At 36.7% G+C, this 21,259-nt stretch overlaps 1 protein-coding gene across 6 annotated transcripts in view; it reads right to left on the reverse strand.

The window, feature by feature from the left end:
* Esr1 (estrogen receptor 1) overlaps positions 1–21,259 on the reverse strand; it is a 426,367-nt gene that overhangs the window by 61,576 nt on the left and 343,532 nt on the right. For all 6 annotated transcript variants that reach the window (XM_021237950.2, XM_021237951.2, XM_087193444.1 and 3 more), the window contains one exon: positions 8,640–8,778. In XM_021237950.2, coding sequence (XP_021093609.1) covers positions 8,640–8,778 — 139 coding nt within the window. The remainder of the gene's footprint in view (positions 1–8,639; positions 8,779–21,259) is intronic.

Genomic DNA, 21,259 nt, shown 5'->3' on the forward strand with positions numbered 1-21,259 from the left:
ACATTTATTTATACTTAACACATCATATTTTGTTTTCTTCCCTCCCATATTTTAATAAAAATGCTCCCTTTAGGAACAATGATCCATAATTAACACAAGGCCTAGACCCTTACCTCTCACTCCTGCCCATCTCTCTAGTACTGACCTCATTCATTTCACTGTCCCTTGACTTTTAAAAGATGCCTTCCATTAGAATCAGAGATTTGGTACTAACTTCTCAAACTTTTTGTTAACCAAAAGCTGGAGTTCTTTTCTATGTAAAACCCATGAAAGCTGTCTTTATCCCTTTGGACATGTCTTTCTCCATTATTTCCTCTAGTTGTCACATTTACTTTACAGTTGTAACTAGGGAGGTGACTCTCAAAACCTTTGATTGTAGCTCCAATCTCTTTTCTAAGCTAACATGCCAACTCCTGGGACATCCTCCCTACCTTTAAAACCCTCATGTGCAGTACAAGGCAAAATTCCTCTGATTTCCCCAGCACCCACTCTTTTTCTATCTTCCCAGCATACCACTGCCACTGCCACCCTATCCAGTGCTGAGACCACCCATGCAGACATCTTCCTTCCTGAAAGCCACACCACACCTGCTTGGGGCACCACCCTCCCTGTCTGCTTCCCTCAAAGGTCAACGTGGATCAATCCTCAGGCTCAACTGCACACAGTAGCCCCCTTTTCAAATGACAAGTTACAATCTATGACAGCAGAAAATGGTAAATATGTAAGCAGGTTAAGAAATCAGTTTTGGGCTGTGGTATAAAATCAAAGAAGACACTGATGGTGTTCTTTTGACCTCTCTTTTCCATTTGATAAAATGAAAATACAGGAAATATAACAAATAATAATATTAAATGACTTAAAACACGTCTCTAGATACATCAAAAGAGAAACTTCATCTTTATTTTTTGTATTAAGAGCCCATAGGGAGAAGTCAATAACACCAGGGTAGAGCTTGGAACTTAATTATAGGTCACAAGGGCATGTAACCATGACACTAATAATAAAGACAATTTCAATTTTTGACAAGAATTGGAAATAGACATTTTAACACCATTTCCTTTGAAGTCAAACATCTATTTACTTATAAAATTAAGAACTGTTGTCATAGAAAAACATCCATACAGTGCTAACACCTTGGGTATATGTAATATTTCAAAAAATGTGCAAACTGCATGTATCCACCTTGTTAAACACTTGACAACACCCTCTGCTTCTCTCCTGCCCACCCCAAAAGGAGCAACACACAAAATGGTCTTGTTTTAGGAGTTTGTACTTATTGTATACTTTTAGGCAGGACAAATAGTGAGTACAGTTATTTTAAATAATCTGCATGGAACTATCAAGAATGAATCAGTATGTCGATGCAAGTGTAAACCAGGAATTGGTTTTTGCTCAGATTTCATAGCTATTAGAAAGTAATGAAGGAAGACAAAGGAGACATGAATGATGTGAGATGCAGTGAGAGAATGCTTTCAATTGCATTCATTTGCACACTAATATTACTTCACCACCATACGATACATTCTCTGAAGGCAGGTATGCCTCTTACTTGTCTCTCTTTTTTGTAGCCTCCAGTACCATGCAAAACCCTATGGGTATGCTGCTCAACAAATATGTAGTAAGTTGGATTAAACTGAATTTTGGCCAACACAACTTGAAAATCTCTCCTTATAAATGGATTTTAATAGCATTCATTAAAGCAAGTGAAGATTGGGCTAGGGATGTGTCTTAATGGTAGAGTACTTGTGTAACATGTATGAAGTCATGTGTTCACTCTTTAGCACTACATTTAAAAAAAAAAAAAGATCTTTCCAATGTCAATGTAGAGAGACAGATATAATAAAAACAGCTACAGCAAGGTCCCGAGTTCAATCTCCAGTACCAAAAAAAAAAACAAAACAGCTATAAGGGCAACATTACTTGATGATTCCTGTGTAGTATATGTGATTTAAATAACAATAGTATGCTTTAAAATTAAGCTCTCAAAAGATTATTTTGATTATACATTAATCAATTTGTTTAATTATTAGTAATAAATGGAAAATAAAAAATAAAGCAGTGTATACATTTGTAAGAATAGTTGAATTAGCCTCCTACACAGGATTAACTGTTTCGTTGAAATTATGCCTTTTCACCTGGAGAAACTGTATATTGAGTGGATCCTTACTGTTTACAGGCTTAACTCTCGTAAGGATTTAAACACCTGTGGCTTAGCAAGTTTTATAATAAAGTGTTCCTTGTTTTTGTTTTTAAGGAGTAATTTTGTATCAATTTGTTTTGATTTTACCTTTTTTACAATACCACCCTTTCAAGCACTTTCATGAATAATGGTCTTGATCAAATTGACTTTTCCTTAAATATCAATATATCTGTGTTTAATATTCTTATTAAGATATATTCATATGTTATATAAATGCTCTACTGAAAGTTTATAATTCAATTAGCTTTTGGCCCAATAGATAGATATTTAAATTCATCTATCAGAAGTGGCAGTAATAATGACAGCTTGGCTAATTCCTCCCATTTTTGGCCTCAATTTTTCTCCTTTACAATTTTACAATTTTCTACTCCCAAAATTTTTTAGGAGTTCTAAACTAAAGATTTTTAGGAATCAATTAATTGATATCCATGTTGAGTGATAAAGGACTCAGAGCTACCAAGAATGAACAGATTCAGGGTCATAATATAAACAAAATTCTTTCCTATTTCCTCATACACTGAGTGAAATGTAGTATAGAGGATAACCCAGAACAGGACTGTAGATATTAAAGAAGTTAAATAAATGCTGGCTTGCTTTCTTTTTCTTTATTCACCCAATTCTGTAAGATGGAGAGGGAAAGGGTTATAAGCAGAGTTGGTTTTTAAAATTTATTTTTAAACTGGCAGATGCTAACTTATGGGGTAGAATGTAACGTATTGGCACATTCATGCCTTGTGTAATGATCAACTCAGGTGTGCATGAAGCAAAGAAATGCATGCAAACCAGTGCACAGGTCCCCAGCACTCCTGGAAAGTTAAGGAGGGACCATGCATTGAAACAATGAAGTCCAGTCAGCCTAGGGCTGACACTGCTGAGCCACTGATCACTACCCAAAGTGTGGTGGTCTCCCTTTTATCATTCCATTGCATTTCTCCTGAAGAGCTATTCAGGAAAAGGGATGGAAAGACCGACACTTCTCTTCATTTCCATAAAGCACACGTGGCCAGATTACATCCTGAATTCATCAACTTATTCCAAACTTAATTTTCTCATTTTTCTAAATTAAAAATCCAGAAAAAAATTTAATGAGTTTGTGGTGGGGAAAAAAGCCAATAAATGAAATACTGAAGCATTGTGGGCTTTTTTTGTTGACATGTTTTATTTGCATATTTTTTCTGAAATATTTACAATAAAGAACCTATAATGAGAATGCTCTTGTTTCTAAAAAATGATTTCTTTTCAATTTAAAATGAATTTATCATTAGAAAACAATCTGCTCTTTAGTAGAAGGGGCAAAATGTTCTCTCTGGTGCAGCAACCTGTTTTTCTCTTAAGGAAGAGAATTTATTCCTATTCCTCGCCTAAGAGTAAAAGAACTTTCTGTTGTCCAGTACTATTTCCTGCAGGCAGAGCCTCTTGATGGGGCAGACATGGAGAGAGTTAGGTCAACAACCCTCTGGCCACAGGCTTGGGAGAAGGAATATTTTGCTTGTGGAATTAGCTTCTGCTTTTCAAATGTGTGGAGATTCTCTCTCTCTCTCTCTCTCTCTCTCTCTCTCTCTCTCTCTCTCTCTCTCTCTCTCTCTCTCGTAAAATGAATAGGGAATCAAAAGAGAGTGCTTTGGCTTCACTGAGAAATCCACAAATATTTCTCAGAATTTGTCAGCACAGATGGCGCCGGCAAAACAGCATCAGACAGCCCCTTAGACACAGGATAATCTCAATGAATAGGAGATTTTCATTGTTTTTAACATCATATCTGCCTTCCACTATAGTTAACTTTTCTGCAAAACAAGGGGACCCCCAGAAGGAAAGAGGCACCCTGAATCCTTTGGCTTTTGTTTCCAGTCTGTATTTTTCTAGTCTGAGCATGCAAGCGGGGCTAAATGAAAAGACTCATTCCCAGTAGACTCAGAAGGCATATTTTGTGTTTACTAGTGCCAAAACACACCAAAGGATTAGGTGCTAGAATGGAAAATGAATTTTCTCCATTTCCCGATTACTTTCACAGGGCTTTGTGTTATCTTTAACTTTCCTGTTATAAAACACACTTACACACACAGCCTAAGAGAAATTACTAGGTCCTTTATTTATAACTTATATTTCTTGGTTTTCACAGAAAGAGATGACTACATTAAGGGCTTGAATCTCACTGCTGCAGGGTACAGAAAAGAGCTAGAAATTGTGGGCAGGCTGAGCCCGGCAAGGATAAATTAGCCTACAACATCTGATTACCAGGAAGTTATACAGGGCCAGAATCAAGATATCATAGGTTGTCATCAGGGAGTAAATCAAGCAATAACTCTTTCTAGAGGGACACAAGATAAAAAATATGTCCTCTGCTCACAAATGTGGGATGGCAAGCGAGGTTTTATATTTTCATAATCTCCACCCCCAGTTACCAATACAAACATCTGAGTAATTACAAGAAAAGGCTGGGACATAGTCTATCCTCCCAGTCTTGTGAGACATGGATGCCTGGATTTGCAAAGTTTTGAAAAATGGGACATTGCTACACTGGATCTCAGAATAAAATTCTGTCTCCTGTTAGAAATTTTGGTGACCCATGGGTTACAAGGATACAAGGCTACTTAGGACTTCAGGCTTCTTTATTCTCCCATTTCTATACAAATGACAACAGCCTCTGAGGGTGGCTAGCACTCATCTTCTGCCTCTAGCTCTCAGTCAACCATCTAGCTTTGGAACTTATGGGCACCTATCTATGTTTTGTTACTAAAAATATTTACTTTCTACCATGCAATGGGAGTGGGGCAATGGGAAGACCACAGTGACTGACTTATGCTCATCAGAGAGCTGAATTTTATCATAAGGAAATTTATTATTCAGAGCATTTTACCATCTGGAAACCTGAAGAAAGGAACCATAAACTCTGTTCTCAGCTACCAATCAAAAGCCATCATCCATGTGTATAAAATTTCAAATGAGCTGCCAGTCACCATACTTTTTACTATTATGTATCTATCAATGTTATCAAAAGCAGTTATCCTCAAACACTAAGAAGGGAATTAAATAAAAATGAAATTAAATAATCTATAGGTACATGTTAATGATTAGAAGAGTCCAGATTTTTAAATATTCTACATCATATTTTATAGTATTTATATTTAAAAGTACATTTATAATTAATCATAATTAACTAACATGGCAAGTATTCTTGAATGTAATAAAAGCTGAAGGATTTTACTTCATAAGGGAAAAATAAGTTCCTTTGCTTACACAATTTGGAATTTAATAATTGGGTAACATGTTTGTGCAGTATAAGCAGAAGTATAAGTACAAGCCAAATAAATATATTTACAAATTCAGAAAATCCTTCCAAAACAGATGGATATTAATTTCATTTTAATCTATACAAGAATAAGTCAGGTATTGATAAGTATCAACGAACACAAAGTGAGTGAGTTTGATGACGATAATAACTGAAATGATCATAAGAGAATGAGTGTTCGCCCCCTGATTCTGCCACAAGCTTCCTAAGTGATCTTGACTAGAACAATTAACAAATATTTAGGGGATATTGTGGAAGACTTTGGACGGGTGGGAAAGGTAAGCCCTAAAGCATAGCTAACACTGAGCAGATTGAGTCTATTACATCAAGGGAAATACGAACTGAACACAGTGAGAAGTTAAACAGAACAAAGGCTACTTCCTGCCTGAGGAGAAGAGAGCTTGAAGGAAGGATTTATGGAAAAATTGCATTTGAAATGAGCCTTAAAGAATGGATAAGTTTCTAACAAGAAACTCTAAAGTTGGAGAGCCCTTCAGAACCAGTGGAAGAAAAACTTTAGAATGTGAAGTTGTGTTCAAAGCTGTGGGTCAAATTCAGCTACCAGGTGTCTTTAGCCTGGGAAAGATCATCTAATCCCAAGCACTCTCTTTTGGACTATCATTGACTAACCTTCTTCATTTACATCATCTGACTGGCTCTGCCGATACTTGTGTCTGTGACACTTGTAATAGACAGCCATAACTGTCAAGAAGCCTACACCGTACTTTCAAAAGAACCAAGAAAGCCAGTAGAAGCAGAATCGGAAAGCATCAAGATTACAGCTGTGCCCTGGGAAACAATCCCTTGTGTCACTATAGTGGAAAGAAAGGTGAGTGAGTACCAAGGAAAATACAGGGTCAGGGAGGCAAGTAATTTAGGGATGGGACAACCAGAATCTATGCTAGGGATGCGGAATGGAGATAAGGGAAGGTCTGGATTCAGAAACAGGTCAGAGAAAAACTCAGTTGTTAACTGGATAGTCTGGTGAGGAGCCAGGTAGAATCCATTATCTATTTAAACATAATTTTTAGCTCCAAGGTCTAGGCAAATATTGATATTATTAAGATAGAGAGGAAATGAACAAGAACAGACTTATTGAGTCTGGAGGTTGATGAGCCCCAAGAGTTTATAGGATGCTGAAGTAGGAATGTCTAGAGAAGTGGCTGTCACCTGGGTTTGCAACAATTTGGCCTCTGCCCACTCACTGCCACACACAGGAAGTATTTAGAAATGACTGGAGACAGTGTTGGCTGATGTCACTTGGAGAAGGGACAACACCTAAAACATACAGCCCAGGGACACGGCTAAACATCCTCAAATGTACAGGACGGTCCCCGAGAGGAAGGCTGATCATGCATGTCATCTGGGCAGAGGTTGAAAAATCCAAAAATAGTAGAAACTCCTAACCCAGACTTTTAGAAAACAGGAATAAAGAGGAGAACTTTTAGTTATTCATATTTCTGTGAGAGATATGAAGGAAAATTAACTACAAGGCAAGAGGAGAAAGAGAAGCAGGTGGCTGACAATATCCTAGGTGCTCTCGCCTCTTTGGAAATATGAGTTTATTGGGTGAGATAATGTCAAAGGCCTTTCACATTAAAAACACAATGATTTTATGAATGTTATCAGCAAAGGTGAGCCTAAAAAGATGGATATGAATGGGGGCAGAAATGAATGTGTGGAAGTCTAAACACTGAAGATACATTCCAATCTGTATGCAGGAAATATTATCTGTGGCCTATGAATTTCATCTGCAAATTTTGAGTAACCTGGCCAGGCAAAAAAGGGCAAAATGAGAAGACAAAACAATAAGGAAATGAATGGAAGGCAAGGCAAGGCACACTGAGGACATAAAGACATCTTCTAAAGACTTTCAAATGAGCTTAAGGAACAAGACCAGAGGCTATTCTCAACAAGTTTGTGAAATTGTGATACTGGAATACATTCCATGCACAGTAAAATCTGCTTCTTGGGTAGTATCATCAATGTTTTTCTAAAGCTAAATTAACCTGACATGACAAAACAACAAGCAACATCTTGCACAATTCTTTTGCATTTAAATAAATTTGGCTGCAGCCTTGCTCTAGGGGGCTTGGCAGGTGCAGGGAACACTGAGTGGGTGGGCCTGGAGAGGGAGGGTAGCTCTCTGAAGCCAAAGACTGTACAAGGATGCTGTGGGCAACCTGACAGCTCCAGAAAGCCGGGCATAGAGGATAAGATTGCAAGAAACAATAGAAAGATGGTCCTTTCCCATCAAATCGTTGTGTACCCTGCAAGATGAACTATACCTGGGAACAGAAAATTATTGCCGCAAACCACAAGCAGCATCAGAAAACAGGACAGAGAGAATGGAAGGAGTGGCCAGGATAAGACCCAGTAGTGTACCGGAGCCAGAAAGACCCTGAATTCAAATCCTAGTCCCACCATAACCTAGGTTTCTGCCTTTTGCAAATAGTGGGATGTCTTTGAGGCTTGGCTTCCTTCCAGGTAAAATGTGGATGATCAAGTTCCTGTTAAATGAGAAAATAACTGTAAAGTGTTCAGCATAGCAGCTGGTACTGGTGACAACGCCATCAGTGGTAGCTGCTGTCGTAAAATGTCTAAATCCGATTCCTCTAAGCAATGATTGCAAAGGAAAACAGTGGGACCCACATTTCAAAGCAAGCCTTCTTTTCCATTAAAGAAGGTAACATATTTGAAAATTCAAATGAATTCATGGAATTGGAAGTGGTCTGCAAAACTCTCTGGCCAATTTTTTCATTTTACTGTTGGGAAAATTGAAGAAGGAAATAAAAAATCTTTTGTGATTTAGATGTAGATGCACCAAAAAAAAAAAAGGTCTTAATTAATGGGAGGCTATTGGTCATTTTTTATATAACTGAAGATGAAGGCAGAGTTCAAAAATTACAGTTTATAGTTTCATGTGTGCATTAGAAATAATAAAGTTCCTCTGAAGAGATGTGTAACAGGCAGCTAGACTTAGCTTTTGGTGAACTTGACCCGGTTCCATCACCTGAATTTACCCATTCACAAAGCAATCATACTTAATACAGCTCTTTGAAGCCTCATAGAGTACAAAATAAAATAGATTGAGGATAAACAGTGATTAGAAAGGATGTGCTTCTCCCAAGGCATAGCCAGGACACTCACCTGTCCAAGACCAAGTTAGGAGCAAACAGGAGCTTCCCGGGGTGCTCCATGGAGCGCCAGATGAGACCGATCATCAGGATCTCTAGCCAGGCACATTCCAGAAGGTGCACCTGATCGTGGAGGATCAAATCCCCAAAACCTGAAACACAGCAAGAAAATCCTGCTGAAATGAAAAGTATTCATCATTGGTAAGTTAATGTGACCAGGGATTTGGACTAGTAGTGTCTATTTTTCTATTCGATGGAATAAAGTATAATAGAAGCATACTTTATAGGAAAGTCAAGTGACTATTTTTTAAACCTAACTGTATCAACAGATTTTAATGTGGTTTTGAGTTTTTTAGTGCCTTAGTGTCACATCTACAGAAATGCACTAACTTATGCAACCCACTTAGCTTTCTGTAAAGTTCTTTACTATGTGTTAAAACTTGAATGCTTTCTACTTAGACATTTCTAATAGCTCTGTATGGCTGTTATTATGCATTTCTGTTTAGTTGATGAGGCTAAGATATAAGAAATTTAAATTACAATCTTAAACTAAACAAATTGGAACGCATGTAGGATCAAAGCCACTAAATGTCTATTCCTTTTGCTTTATCACTAAGCCATGGTCTTCACTATTAAGCCACAGTCATTTTCATAACATATGAAAGAATGATAAGTTAAATAGTACATGTGACCAAATAACTTAGGAGAATGAGTCAGATGAGAAAGAGTGACTGACGATTACTTCTGGGAAAAAGCAATGAAATATGTCCTTTTTTTCTAATGATTGACTAGAAGACTATAGCTTTTTCTAATCACTTCATGGCAACATGATGGAGGCCTAATAATAATAATAATGAGGAAGAGAAGAAAGAAGAAGAAAAGAAAGGAGAAAAAGAAAGGGGGAGATGACAAGGAAAAAAAACAAGACCGATTTACTGAGCCCCTTACTATGTGTTAGAAGCAATGCTAAGTCCTTCCTGTTCTCATTTCTTTTCATCTTTATTAATACAATAACCAGAAGAAACAAGAACTGATATCCCTATTTTATATCTAAAAAAACAGATAACACAGAATGTTCTGGGGGCAACAATGAAAACATAATCTTTAGGACCTGAACCCTTGACCACAATTAACAACAGCTCATCTGAGATTTGTTTAATTATAGAATTTGAATCAAGCAACTAAACAAGTCCAACAATTCAGTGACAGGAAGATTAAATAAGCAAGATACCCACAAAGTCTGCTCCTTCCTACAAAAGTGTGCTATAGTTTTTGCCTGAAGGTATCCAGTCATATTCCTTCCCCTCTCTGTTTATCTTAAACTTGTTGTTCCCTCTTATCCATGACAATGGAGCTAGGAGTCACAATTTTGTTGTTGTTGCTTTCTTCTTTGTTTTCTCTATTACTACATTTTATTAGCAATCTCTTCTTGTACTAATTAAAAAGCCAAAATGAAAGTTTATTTCTTTAAATAGTTAAGTATAAAATTTAATTTAAAAAAACCTTAACAGATTTTCTTCTTAGGACTTATGGAATAATCCAAAGCTCAGCATTAAACAATGTGCTTATCATTTCTTATATGTTTATGCACCAGATTTCATGTAATTGTTATCTCCAAATAGATGATGATTCATAGGGAGAAACTTAAGCCAGAGGCAGACCTCAGAGTCTACACACCTCTCTGGCCAGCATTTCATTTTCAAAAACCTCTTTAATTCTATGTCTGCAGTAATGAAAACTCTTCCTCTTTTTTTTATTCCCACTGATGGCAAACTCAGTATTTAAGTCTTTTGCATTTTTTTGTCTGACTCCTTTACCTCAGCATAATTACTTTAAGACTTATTCACATTGTTGCATCTATGAATATTTGATCCTATCTCTTGAGGAGTGGTATTCCATTATATGGATATAGCCAATAAATAAGTACCACTTTTTTACCATTTCATTTGACATTTTGGTTGGTCCCAGCTTTAGCCAAATTTTAAAAAAAAGCTATGTGAACAAGTTATGAATAAGTTTTTGTATGAACATACGTTTTCATTGGTTCTGACTAAATATTGAAAAGGGTGGTGGCTTGAAGAAACTGACAGTTTTCTAAAATGGTTGTTCCACTTTACACACCTACCATTAATACATGAGAGCAGAAGTCCTTCCATATCCTTGACAGTACTTGAGTCAGTCTTTCATTTTAAACATTCTAAGAGGTACAAAGGCATCACACTGGCATTGAGGTTGTAATTTACATTTTTAAATGACTAACAATGTTGAACATGTTTACACAAATTTCCACCATATCACTTTGTCACACCATGTTCAAGTTAATTATGCATGCATCTGTAAGCCCTGCTAGACTGTGTACTCATTGGAGGCACAAAATGCATGATTCTACCAAATCCTTCTTTTTAAATCTCAAATTTATTGCACCTCCCTATATCACTAAGACATTCCAAGGTCCATGGCAGCAAAGCAGAAATCTTTCCATAGGAAAGAGTGGGTTCCACTCATGTAACTCAGGACAGGGATCTGTAGAAGTGAGAAAGCAAATGGCTTTGTTCATAAGAAAAGCTGAAAGACTAAAAAGTAATGATTTGGTTTGAGAACCACCTGGGAGGGCAGGAACAGATACTTCTACAATGTACAGCTGTTTACCTACAGAGTGCATTGGGTCAAGGGGACCAGTCTTGCTCCAAGAGAGACACTTCCTGGATCTGCCAAAAATGCTTCTTTCCCATTGTCTAATAAGCCAATCCAAATCCAGTGAGCAGAAAATGAAATAAAAGTCCTCAAGGAAGCCTTAATTCTCTAATATTTCACCTTTTTTGGATTAAAGCCTCATAACAGTAATGGGAATTTATCCTGTAAATTAAACTCACTCAGAAATGTTAACACTCAAACATGGTACTTTTCTCCTCTCCTCACATTCCCTGTTTTATGTACACAAAAATGTAACAATGATGAAACCTACCCTCTGTTTTCACTTCATTACATAAGACTCAAAATATTATACTGGATGGGATCAGAGAATGTCTCCCAAGTTCTCGGAAGAGCAGTTGGCACATAACCAACCCACTTTGGGAAACCAAAGGCCTGCTTTCTGGTGGAAACTTCACATTTAAATGCAATCATACTTTTTAACTCTTACTTTAAAACTTCAGTACTATTTTGTAATGGTTTCAGTGATCTTTTGGAAGCCAAAGAAGCTCCCCTCAACCATTTGTACCATATAAGCACAATGATAATGAAAGCTATCTGAGGGAAGTCTGTTAGTAATAATTTGCAGTTGGGCCAGGGATTTAGCTCAGTGGTTCCACCACCTGCCTCGCAAGCACAAGGACCTGAGTTCAATCCCCAGTACCATTAATAATAATAATAATAATAATAATAATAATAATAATTTGCAGTTGGAGGCCAGCAGGATGGCTCCATCTTTCTGTCAAAATGTTGTAGATCTCTCAAAAAGAAACTCTATTTAATTGTCTCACTCAGCAGTACATACTGCCTGCAGACAGTGTTATTATGTGTGTTGTGCAGTGTCATCTGCAAGTCCCTATGACAAGGCTGGGAGATCACACAGAAAAGACTGTCAATTAACCCTTCCCAATGAATACAAGGCCAATGAAAGGAAGTTATTGGATGGAGTGTCTCCTTTATTCTAATAATATTATTTTAATAATATTATTCTCAATATTCTTTTAACCACACTGGAGCTAAAGACCCTTTTGGTGTAGTCCATGAATACTTTCAGTTTGTGGCTGATGGAGAAAAAATAATGTAATAAATCCCAAATAGAACAATCTTGGGTCAACTATCTGTAGACATCAAGTTTCAATTCTTTTACTTATTTTCCTTATGAATATGAAGACTGTTCTGACATGTAACTGGAAATGGATCTGCTATAATTTAGAGACATTCAAATTTAAAATCTCATTTTAAATCTCTTTTGAAGACTTTTACAGGTTCAATAGGAAGATGTTGGTTTAGCAGTTGAATAAGATGAGTGATGATTGAGTGACAAATATTCCCATCGGTGGCCCTCGAGAGATGACTCACACCTTGACAACAATGATAACACAGATGTGGGCCTGTGGAGTCCCCACCAGAGTGACTGAATGCAAGCCTACAAAGCAGTAACAGTAGCTTATGGAGATAAAGCTAAATCAGATGTTAGTAATCTCATTTTATAAAATACAAATGTTTACAAAGCAAACATATCCCTCATCCACATTCACAGGCCTAGTAATAAAGTTGTGAGGCATGGAATATACTGGAAACAGAAAGGTCCCACCTTATTTAGGTCCCACTCATTTACTCTCCACCCCTGTATGAGCAGTGAGACAGCTAATGATCTGAGAGAGTTCTCTTTCATAGAAAAAGACAGCACCCCCTATAACACACAACTAGTTCATTATCTTCAGTATCATCATCATGTAAAGACACACCTGCCTTCCACTCTCTACTGTATAGTAACTGCTTTTCCTCCAATTTATTTTTACTTAGCTTTGGCAGTAACAGGAGCCAATGGCATGTCCACCTCCCTTCCTTGGACTTCACAAGATCCTGAGCCCTCTGCTCTGCTAGGGATTTCTGTACAAATTGCTTAATTGCCTTGGCACAAAAAGGGATCCTAAGGCCTTACCCTCCCTTACGGGATATTGCCAAATTCTTAGAAATGATGTTGAAAGGTATACAGAGATGACCCTTAGACAAAATGACTAATGCAATCTGAATGCTTATGAAATTTCTTGTTGCCTTGAAGTAAAAGATAAATCATGCGGCTCTTCAGTAGTGACAGGTAAAAAAATTCAGCACTATAGCAATTCTATTTCCTATTTGCATGAGATATAATCTATGGAAATATATAGCTGAATGGAAGCCTAGTAAAAAAAAAAAGCAACATTTTCTGGGGAAGTGCTATACACAAACCTAGAAGCCAAGGGATTAGCTTGTCCTAGTAAATCTACTGGAAAAACTATTGGTTTTCTGACCTTCAAGCAAATTAATCATGTCCTCATCTGAGCATAGTGTTCTCCAAAATATGTTATAAAATTGTTTGCTGCATTTTTGTGTGTTACCTTTATTACTCAATGGAAGAGGAGTTGGATATTCTTACCTTCTTTCTTCAGTGACAAAGTCTCAGTATAGGAGAAAAGTAAAAACTAAGAAATGATGGAAGGTTCTTATGAAATTATAGGACATGGCAGCTGTAAGCTCAATAAAACTGGGATTTTTAGGAGAAAGCTGGTAGAAGAGATAGTATCAGAAGAACCTAGATTGCAGTTCAAATGTCAATAATTCTTTCACATTCTCCATTTTGTAATTTTTTCTCCAAAAAATAGAAACTGAATGCCATACCACAGACCATGGACCCCATGATATAGGTGAATATGACCTTCCTTCACTCTAAAATTATTCTTGAACTCCCTCTTACACACAGCCCTATTATAGAGGCCCATCAAAACTGTGGTCACCATTTTATAACACTTCATGATGTCTCCAGCAACAGTACATTCACTGAAAATCTTTTTTTCAAGAAAGGAGTTTAATCCATTTATTATGGTTTGGACCTCAGATGTACCGCCAAAAGATTCATGTGTTCAGAGGTGGGGCCTTTGGAAGCTGACCAAATCATGGGGGCTCTAGCTTCATCAGTGATGAATCCATTGATAGATTTATACATTGATGACATTACAAAGAGGTGATGAAGACTTAGGAAGGAGTCTAGTTGAAAGGGATGAGTCATGGGGACATGACCTAGGGGACTGTATCTCATCCCTAACCCCTTCTTCACCAGCTCTTTCCCTTGCTCTCTGCCTCCTAATGCTATGAAGTGAATGGTTCTCCTATGCTACACTCATCCACCATGATGTTCTGCCTTACCACAGGCCCAAAACAAGAGAGCCATCCAACTATGGGTTGCAACCTCTGAACCTGCGAGCTAAAATAAGCCTTTCCTCTTTTTTTTTTTTAGGTATTTTGTTACAGTGACAGAAAGCTCACCAACACACCATCTAAATAAATAATGTCATCAACCACTTTTCTAAAATATGTACTACCATTAAAAATAAAGGCAACATGCATCACCAAAATAAATAACAGAATATATAATTACTTGATTAGGAACACTATGAATCACAATGTAAAATCCTGCAGCACATTATCAGTACTGTGTGTTCTGGTTTTCCTTGGCTATAATACAGGAAATATGGGCAGCTTCCATTCCAACCTCACACCATATTTTATCTCCTGTCCAATGCCTTTTTATTCAATCACTATATATATATATATATTTTCCCACCACCCTGAAAATAGCAAGCTGGCTGTATGTGTTAGTTTTCCATCACTGTCACAAAATACTTGAAATGACTAAACTTACAAGGAAGTTTATTTTGACTCATAGTTTCAGAGGTCTCAATCCATGGTAATTTGATCCCATTACTGTAGTCCTTAGACAAGGCTGAACATCATGGCAGAAAGTGTGTAGTAAAGTAAAGCTGCTCTTATGGAAGCAGAGAGAGAATGAGCCAGAGAGAGAGGAGAAGGACAAGCTATTCCCTTCCAAGGCACACTCTCAGTGACCTACTTTTTCTGACTGGGCCCCATATTCTAACAGCTCATTCACCCATGAATTCATGAATGGGTTAACTCACTGAGAAGTCAGTGCCAAAGTGACCCAATTATCTCCCTCAGTCCTACCTCTGAACATTGGCACATTGGAGATCAAACCCTCAATGAATCTTTGGGGAATTCTTCATATTAAAGCCATAACACAGACTCCTTCTTTCTTGGGGCAATAATAGACCTCATCTTTGGGTATATATATAACTAATGTACTCCCAAGTCACATCCCAACATAGCACTTTGTTTATCTGAAGGGTACACTCCCAGGTATTCCCACCCCCAACACTAAAGAAGGTGGAATAATGAAAATACCGAAATATCAAGTAGACCAGGCTTACTATCCTTCTGTGACCTATAGCCCCATTATTTAAGATCTCAGAATGTCCTTCTCATATCTAAAATGCAGATGCACTGACCTACCACTCAGAATCACTGTAAAAACTTTGGGGTTAGCAGATGTCCCAGAGTAATTACTCTCTTCCCTACTCATCCCACAAGACTGCAATTTCTGCCTAATAGAAGAGAGCACTACTCTTGCAAAACACCAAGAGATATTTTGTTTTAAAATATTTTAAAACACCAAGAGAGATGTCTTGTTTTAAAATTTTTAGATTTAGAATCTCAAACTCAAACTGGACATTTTGTGTAGCTCTAATTCATGACGTCACGTTGTGTTTTCTGTATTTTTATTTATGTATAAAAATAAACTAATAAGGATAAAAGATTTCCCAGACATCGAACAGCTCTTACAAAACAACATTTATGATTTAAAAGTGGAAGAAACAAGAGAATGTGAATTATAATTTGCCTAAGATGCACATGTGAGAAAATGAAAAAAGAGAGCCCATTTTCAGTTTACTATATCCAAAGCATTTCAACATGTTGAACATCTCCAAAACAGCTATCTTCATACACCCCCAATACAAGTGGTACATGGATTTTTATTGAATCCAAGAGGCTTCTGCAATGTGTTTTGGGTTCATCACTTGTATTGGCATAGACAGAATACAATTTATCCTGTGGTGAACATTCACCTTGAGAAACAAAATGGTATTCTTCAGGCATATGCTAAGCCAAAAAAACAGTGGTAAGCAAAAAACTGAACATGACAAATTTGATATTTTAAAACTATGTCACACTTATAATAGTTCAAAGCCAATCTGAGTAAAACTTCAGGAATTTAGCCCAAAGTTTTTCAAAATAAACAAAGTTAGATAATGCTTTCTAAAAGTAATGGTTTTATCCCTCTAATAACTTCATATTAAAATAAACATAGCTTGAAAGATTTGTGGAAGATGAAAGTCATGATATATATCTACAAACTCCTCAACCTTGACTGTGGTCTGACTATGAAACCATGCATTTTTTATATAACATAATGGACACTTTTATACCACATTATCAATGCCTTCAAACCAATGCTGAAAAACTTAATACACTTTACCCTGAGGATTATTTTTATATACATGGATTCAAAATGATGGTTCTATGGCACATCTAAAATACAAAACTAGTACTCTTTGAGTAATTCCATTTATTCTTCCTTTCTTTGTTTAAATAAAGGGGGAAACATCAACAAAAGTCTGAGATATTATTAAACCTCATTCATGAATGTATGTGTGAATGTATACATGAAGTATAAAGTAAATGTAGAAGAGGAACTTTCCTTTCAAAGGGTTTAGGAAAACCATTGTAGGCTAATTGGTTTGTTTGTTTGTTATGAGGGCTGAACCCAAGGCTTGTGCACTGAACTATATCCTCAGCCCTTTTAAAATGTTTTTATTTGGGGGTAAGTTCTCCCTAAGTGGCTAAGTTGCCCAGGCTGCACTTGAGCTTTCCATCCTGCTACCTCAACCTTCCAGGGTGCTGAGATGACAGATATGTGTCACCATATTCAGTGCAAGCTACTTGTTGAGAAAGGAAAACAGAGACAACACTGGGTTCAATTTTGCTCAACTACTGCTCTGGTTGAAGCTTCACTCTAGACTATACTCGAGAAATCACATTCCTTTCATTGCTTCTTCGAAAACTTGTTAGACTCCATCTCATAAATACATTCATACTCCCTGCTGGACATTAGCCCATGTTTATTTTTTAATCATCGTGAGTTTCTCTCTCTCTTTCTTAGTGTGTGTATATGTGTGTGTATGTGTGTGTGTACTATACCATGGTTACATCTTACTCATCTACTAGTTTGATGATGCTTACATGTGAACAGATGGAACATAAAAACAGTATACTGAAATAAATTACCTCTACTAGAGAATAGTAATTATAGAATTTCTCTGTTTAGAAAGAAAAATAAAGCTATATTGTGTGTGATGTGGCAGTGTTGGTCAGAGGTGTATATGAGATGGCTATGTGGAGATGAGAGACTTTTGGAGTCACACACCCAAAACCTCCCAAAAAGCATGGTTAGAAATTAAAAGAGAGCCTACAAGGGCCACAAGTCCAAGTAGGATCAAAATGCATCACCTTAAAGAATGAATGCTCTGGCCTTTGTCCTCTCCTACTCCAATTTATCATTTAGATTGGTCCCACCTTCAGTCATTTGACAAACCACCCTGACCTTCCCCTGTCCTTCCCTTGTCCCTTACATGAGTTCCTTTCTTTATTCAGATGCCTTTCTTTTTTCTTTGATTCTTGCTTCCTGGTTCTACCAATAAAAAGTGGCAGAGGCTGTCATTTGAGACTTTCTCACACTGAGGGATATAGGTTAATGGCAGCCCCTCTAGAACCTCTTGGAGCACGGATTGGACATTGACTCTGAGTAATCTTTGAGCAATCTTTCATCCTTTTGCGCCATGCCACAGTCTTGAACTGAAACATTATGAAAGCCCCTCAAGATTTTAATGTTTCAAATTATAAATTGTAACATATAAAAAATAATTATAATACAAATAATACAAAAGTTGTTATTCTTGACTTTAAACATGAACTTCGTGAAATATTTACCTTAACCTTAATCAGTTTAGTTTATCACATACATTTTAAGGGCTAGACATGTATTTTCTTCTTTTGCAAAGGCTGAATAGATCTTGATTCTGATCACAGCATACATGAATTTATGAAATATGAGATATATTTAAGAAATTATGTTTTCCGCTTGTGTAATAAGTTGATATGAGAAAATGTCATTGCATCTTTGGCAAAAAGGAAGATGAGGGTATTGGGCTGCATCTTTCATGGAGGCATTTATTTATGAGGCTAATTCCTCTCCTAAAGAATTAATATGTTCCTTTTGTTGGCTACTAAGAACCGAGAGCTGATTGCAGACTGAATGCACCCTTACCAAAGGAAACATTGATACAATGTTCAAGAACAATTACAATTGAACCTGTTTACTATGATAATTATTGTCTTGCTCATACTTTTTTCTGGACTTTATTTTTGGCTGTACTATTGAATTACAAGATACCTCATATCAGACTTTGCAAAGTAGATAAATGAATAAATCATTAAAATGTGTACATTTGTTTATATCCAGGATTATTCATTTTTTCTCCATTTAAAAGTAAGTCAATATGTGATGACAGGTAAGAAAGTAGTATGGTAGGAGAAAAGAATTAATAACACAGCTATATTTGCTTCTCCAAAAGAAAATAAGTCAGAACTTTCAGATTTGAGGATCAGACTTCGGGAATCAAAAAATAATAATGTCCCTTGGAGAAAACAAAGCAGATGGCAAATCTACCTTGTTACCAACCCCATCTGTATTACACTCAGAGCCTTGGTTTATGAAGAGATGGTTGTCATGACAATAAGCATTTGAGAAGAGTTCAGGAGAAGCTGATGAATTTAAGAGTATCTCCTAGCTTCCCAATTTTCCAAACACACTGAAAACCATTCCCCACTTCTATTACTATTTGTATTAGCTACAATTATCCTACATAGATATTATGAGATTTTGTACTTTTTCACATCAAAATCCTCCTGGGAGGGACAGAACAGCTATTTACTCTGATACAGCACAGCTTGAAGGTAAACCAGTCTTTTATTTTTATTCAGCAAAGGCAGTTGTATTAACTACAGCTTAATTTTTTTTTCCTTACAAGCTTAGAAAGAAATCAATTTTAGCTTAAATGAAAAACGGGGGAAGGGAAAGAAATTATTTTCTAGTTTCTGAGAGTAGATTGCAAACTAAAGGAGGAAAAAATTAATAAACTATAAAGTACTTAAGACTGTCCTTTTAAGTGCTTGTCAAATGGACAGGACGGCCAGCCACTGTGGAGCAATTCTGAGTTACCTGACAAAGAGCACAGATGGGCTGCATTTGAAAAGTCAACAAGCTCTTGTCCCTTGGAACATACATTTTTCCCCATCTATCTATAATCAGACCCACAGAGCATTTCAAATACTATTGTCCTCAGTCTGACTTTTCCAAACTGTATGCTCCTGGTAAACCCTACAAATGTCATCAACACAAAGACCTTAAGACAGAAGTAGACAATCTCCTTTTCAATGCAAGTCCCTGAAATAAATGAACAACAGTGATTTCCTCCCACTTCTGCCTGGCCCAAGCCCCTCAAATTGATGATGATCTCATGGTTTTCATACACACACACACACACACACACACACACACACACACACACAAATCTAATTTAAACGTTAGAGAAATACCTGTCATTTCCATTGATTCAGGAACATCTAGCTCTAGAATACATTAGGAGCAAAAATGAGACTGATTCTCCCATTGTTTTACTTAAATGCCTGTTGAAAAGTGAGATTTACAAGGCAAAATCCCAAGAGTTCGCTGAAAGGCTGAATATCAAATCACATAGCTATATTTCAACGGAAAAGCCAGAGGATCAGCTACAGGGTCCATACCAAAGAGGCCAGCAAGTCTAGAGTCTCACAAGTCCATAGAGGAGATTTATTTAGAAAAGATTGTTCCCCCTCGTTTGGTCTTCCAGCAGTTCTCCGTCTTCTGCAATTGTTTCATTATCCTACACAAATTCCAGCCACAGATAGAATAAACAATAAAAGAGAGGAGAATAACTTTCACTTTTTCCATTCCATAGTTGAAGTAATAGTTTATATACACCATTCTAGAGAGAGGTCAAAAAGAGATCAAAATGCCAGAAATTAGTGTCTTTTACCTCCTAAGAGATCCTTTTATAAGCCCAGTAGATCTTGCCAGGTCATTACATAACATTGCTAAAAAAGTGAGTACTAGGATGCCTAAGAGACATTCTATAAAGGCTGATTTTCTTTTTTTTCCCTTAAATTCTTTTATTGGTACATTTTAGGTATACGATATGTTTACATTTATCATTGGGTGCTTGTACCTGTACATGATGTATCTTGGTTCTTTTTTTTTACCCCCATTACCTGTGCACCCTTCACCCCCTCCACCAAGGCTGATTTTCTGTTTCTTGCTAGCTCAACACAACTCCTGGATTGGTACTGGGTCCCATCGATAATGCTGACTTCCCAGGAATTACATCAGAACCACAGCAATGTTTCTTCAGAAAGATAAAGAGCACCTCTATTAGTTTCCTAGGGTTGCTGTAACAAATTGGGTGGTACAAACCTAGCGTAAAATATATTAATTTCTCAAGATGGTAAAATCCCTTGTTCTAAGTATCTCATACCAGAAATGTGAAAGCAGAAATAGGATCACAACAAAATACCGAAAAACAAACAAAACATTGAAAAATACCACACCACATACACCAAATTAAAAGCAAAGCTTTTGAAAATTTAACAAGGCAGAGGAGTATGTACTCCTACTTGCAGACAAGAGTATACTGATACCATACTTGAAATGATATACTCATTCTATGTCTATATGATGATAAGACCAGTGATAGACCTAGAAGACAATTGGTTTATTCCAAGATATCACTAATTGGACTCCGATTTATGCACACAATGCTAAACAAAGCAGAATGAGTACATTCCAGGAAAATCTAATCATATTTCTTTTTTTTTTCTGGTTCAAAAACCACAACCAGTTTATCGCTGTGTTTGAAGCATTTTCAGCAACTGTCATATAATATATTTTCATAC

The sequence above is a fragment of the Heterocephalus glaber genome, unplaced genomic scaffold (genome assembly GCF_053883595.1).
Source record: "Heterocephalus glaber isolate CG9 unplaced genomic scaffold, H.glaber_assembly_v1.0 deba00001593, whole genome shotgun sequence".
In the NCBI taxonomy this organism is placed as follows: Eukaryota; Metazoa; Chordata; class Mammalia; order Rodentia; family Bathyergidae; genus Heterocephalus; species Heterocephalus glaber.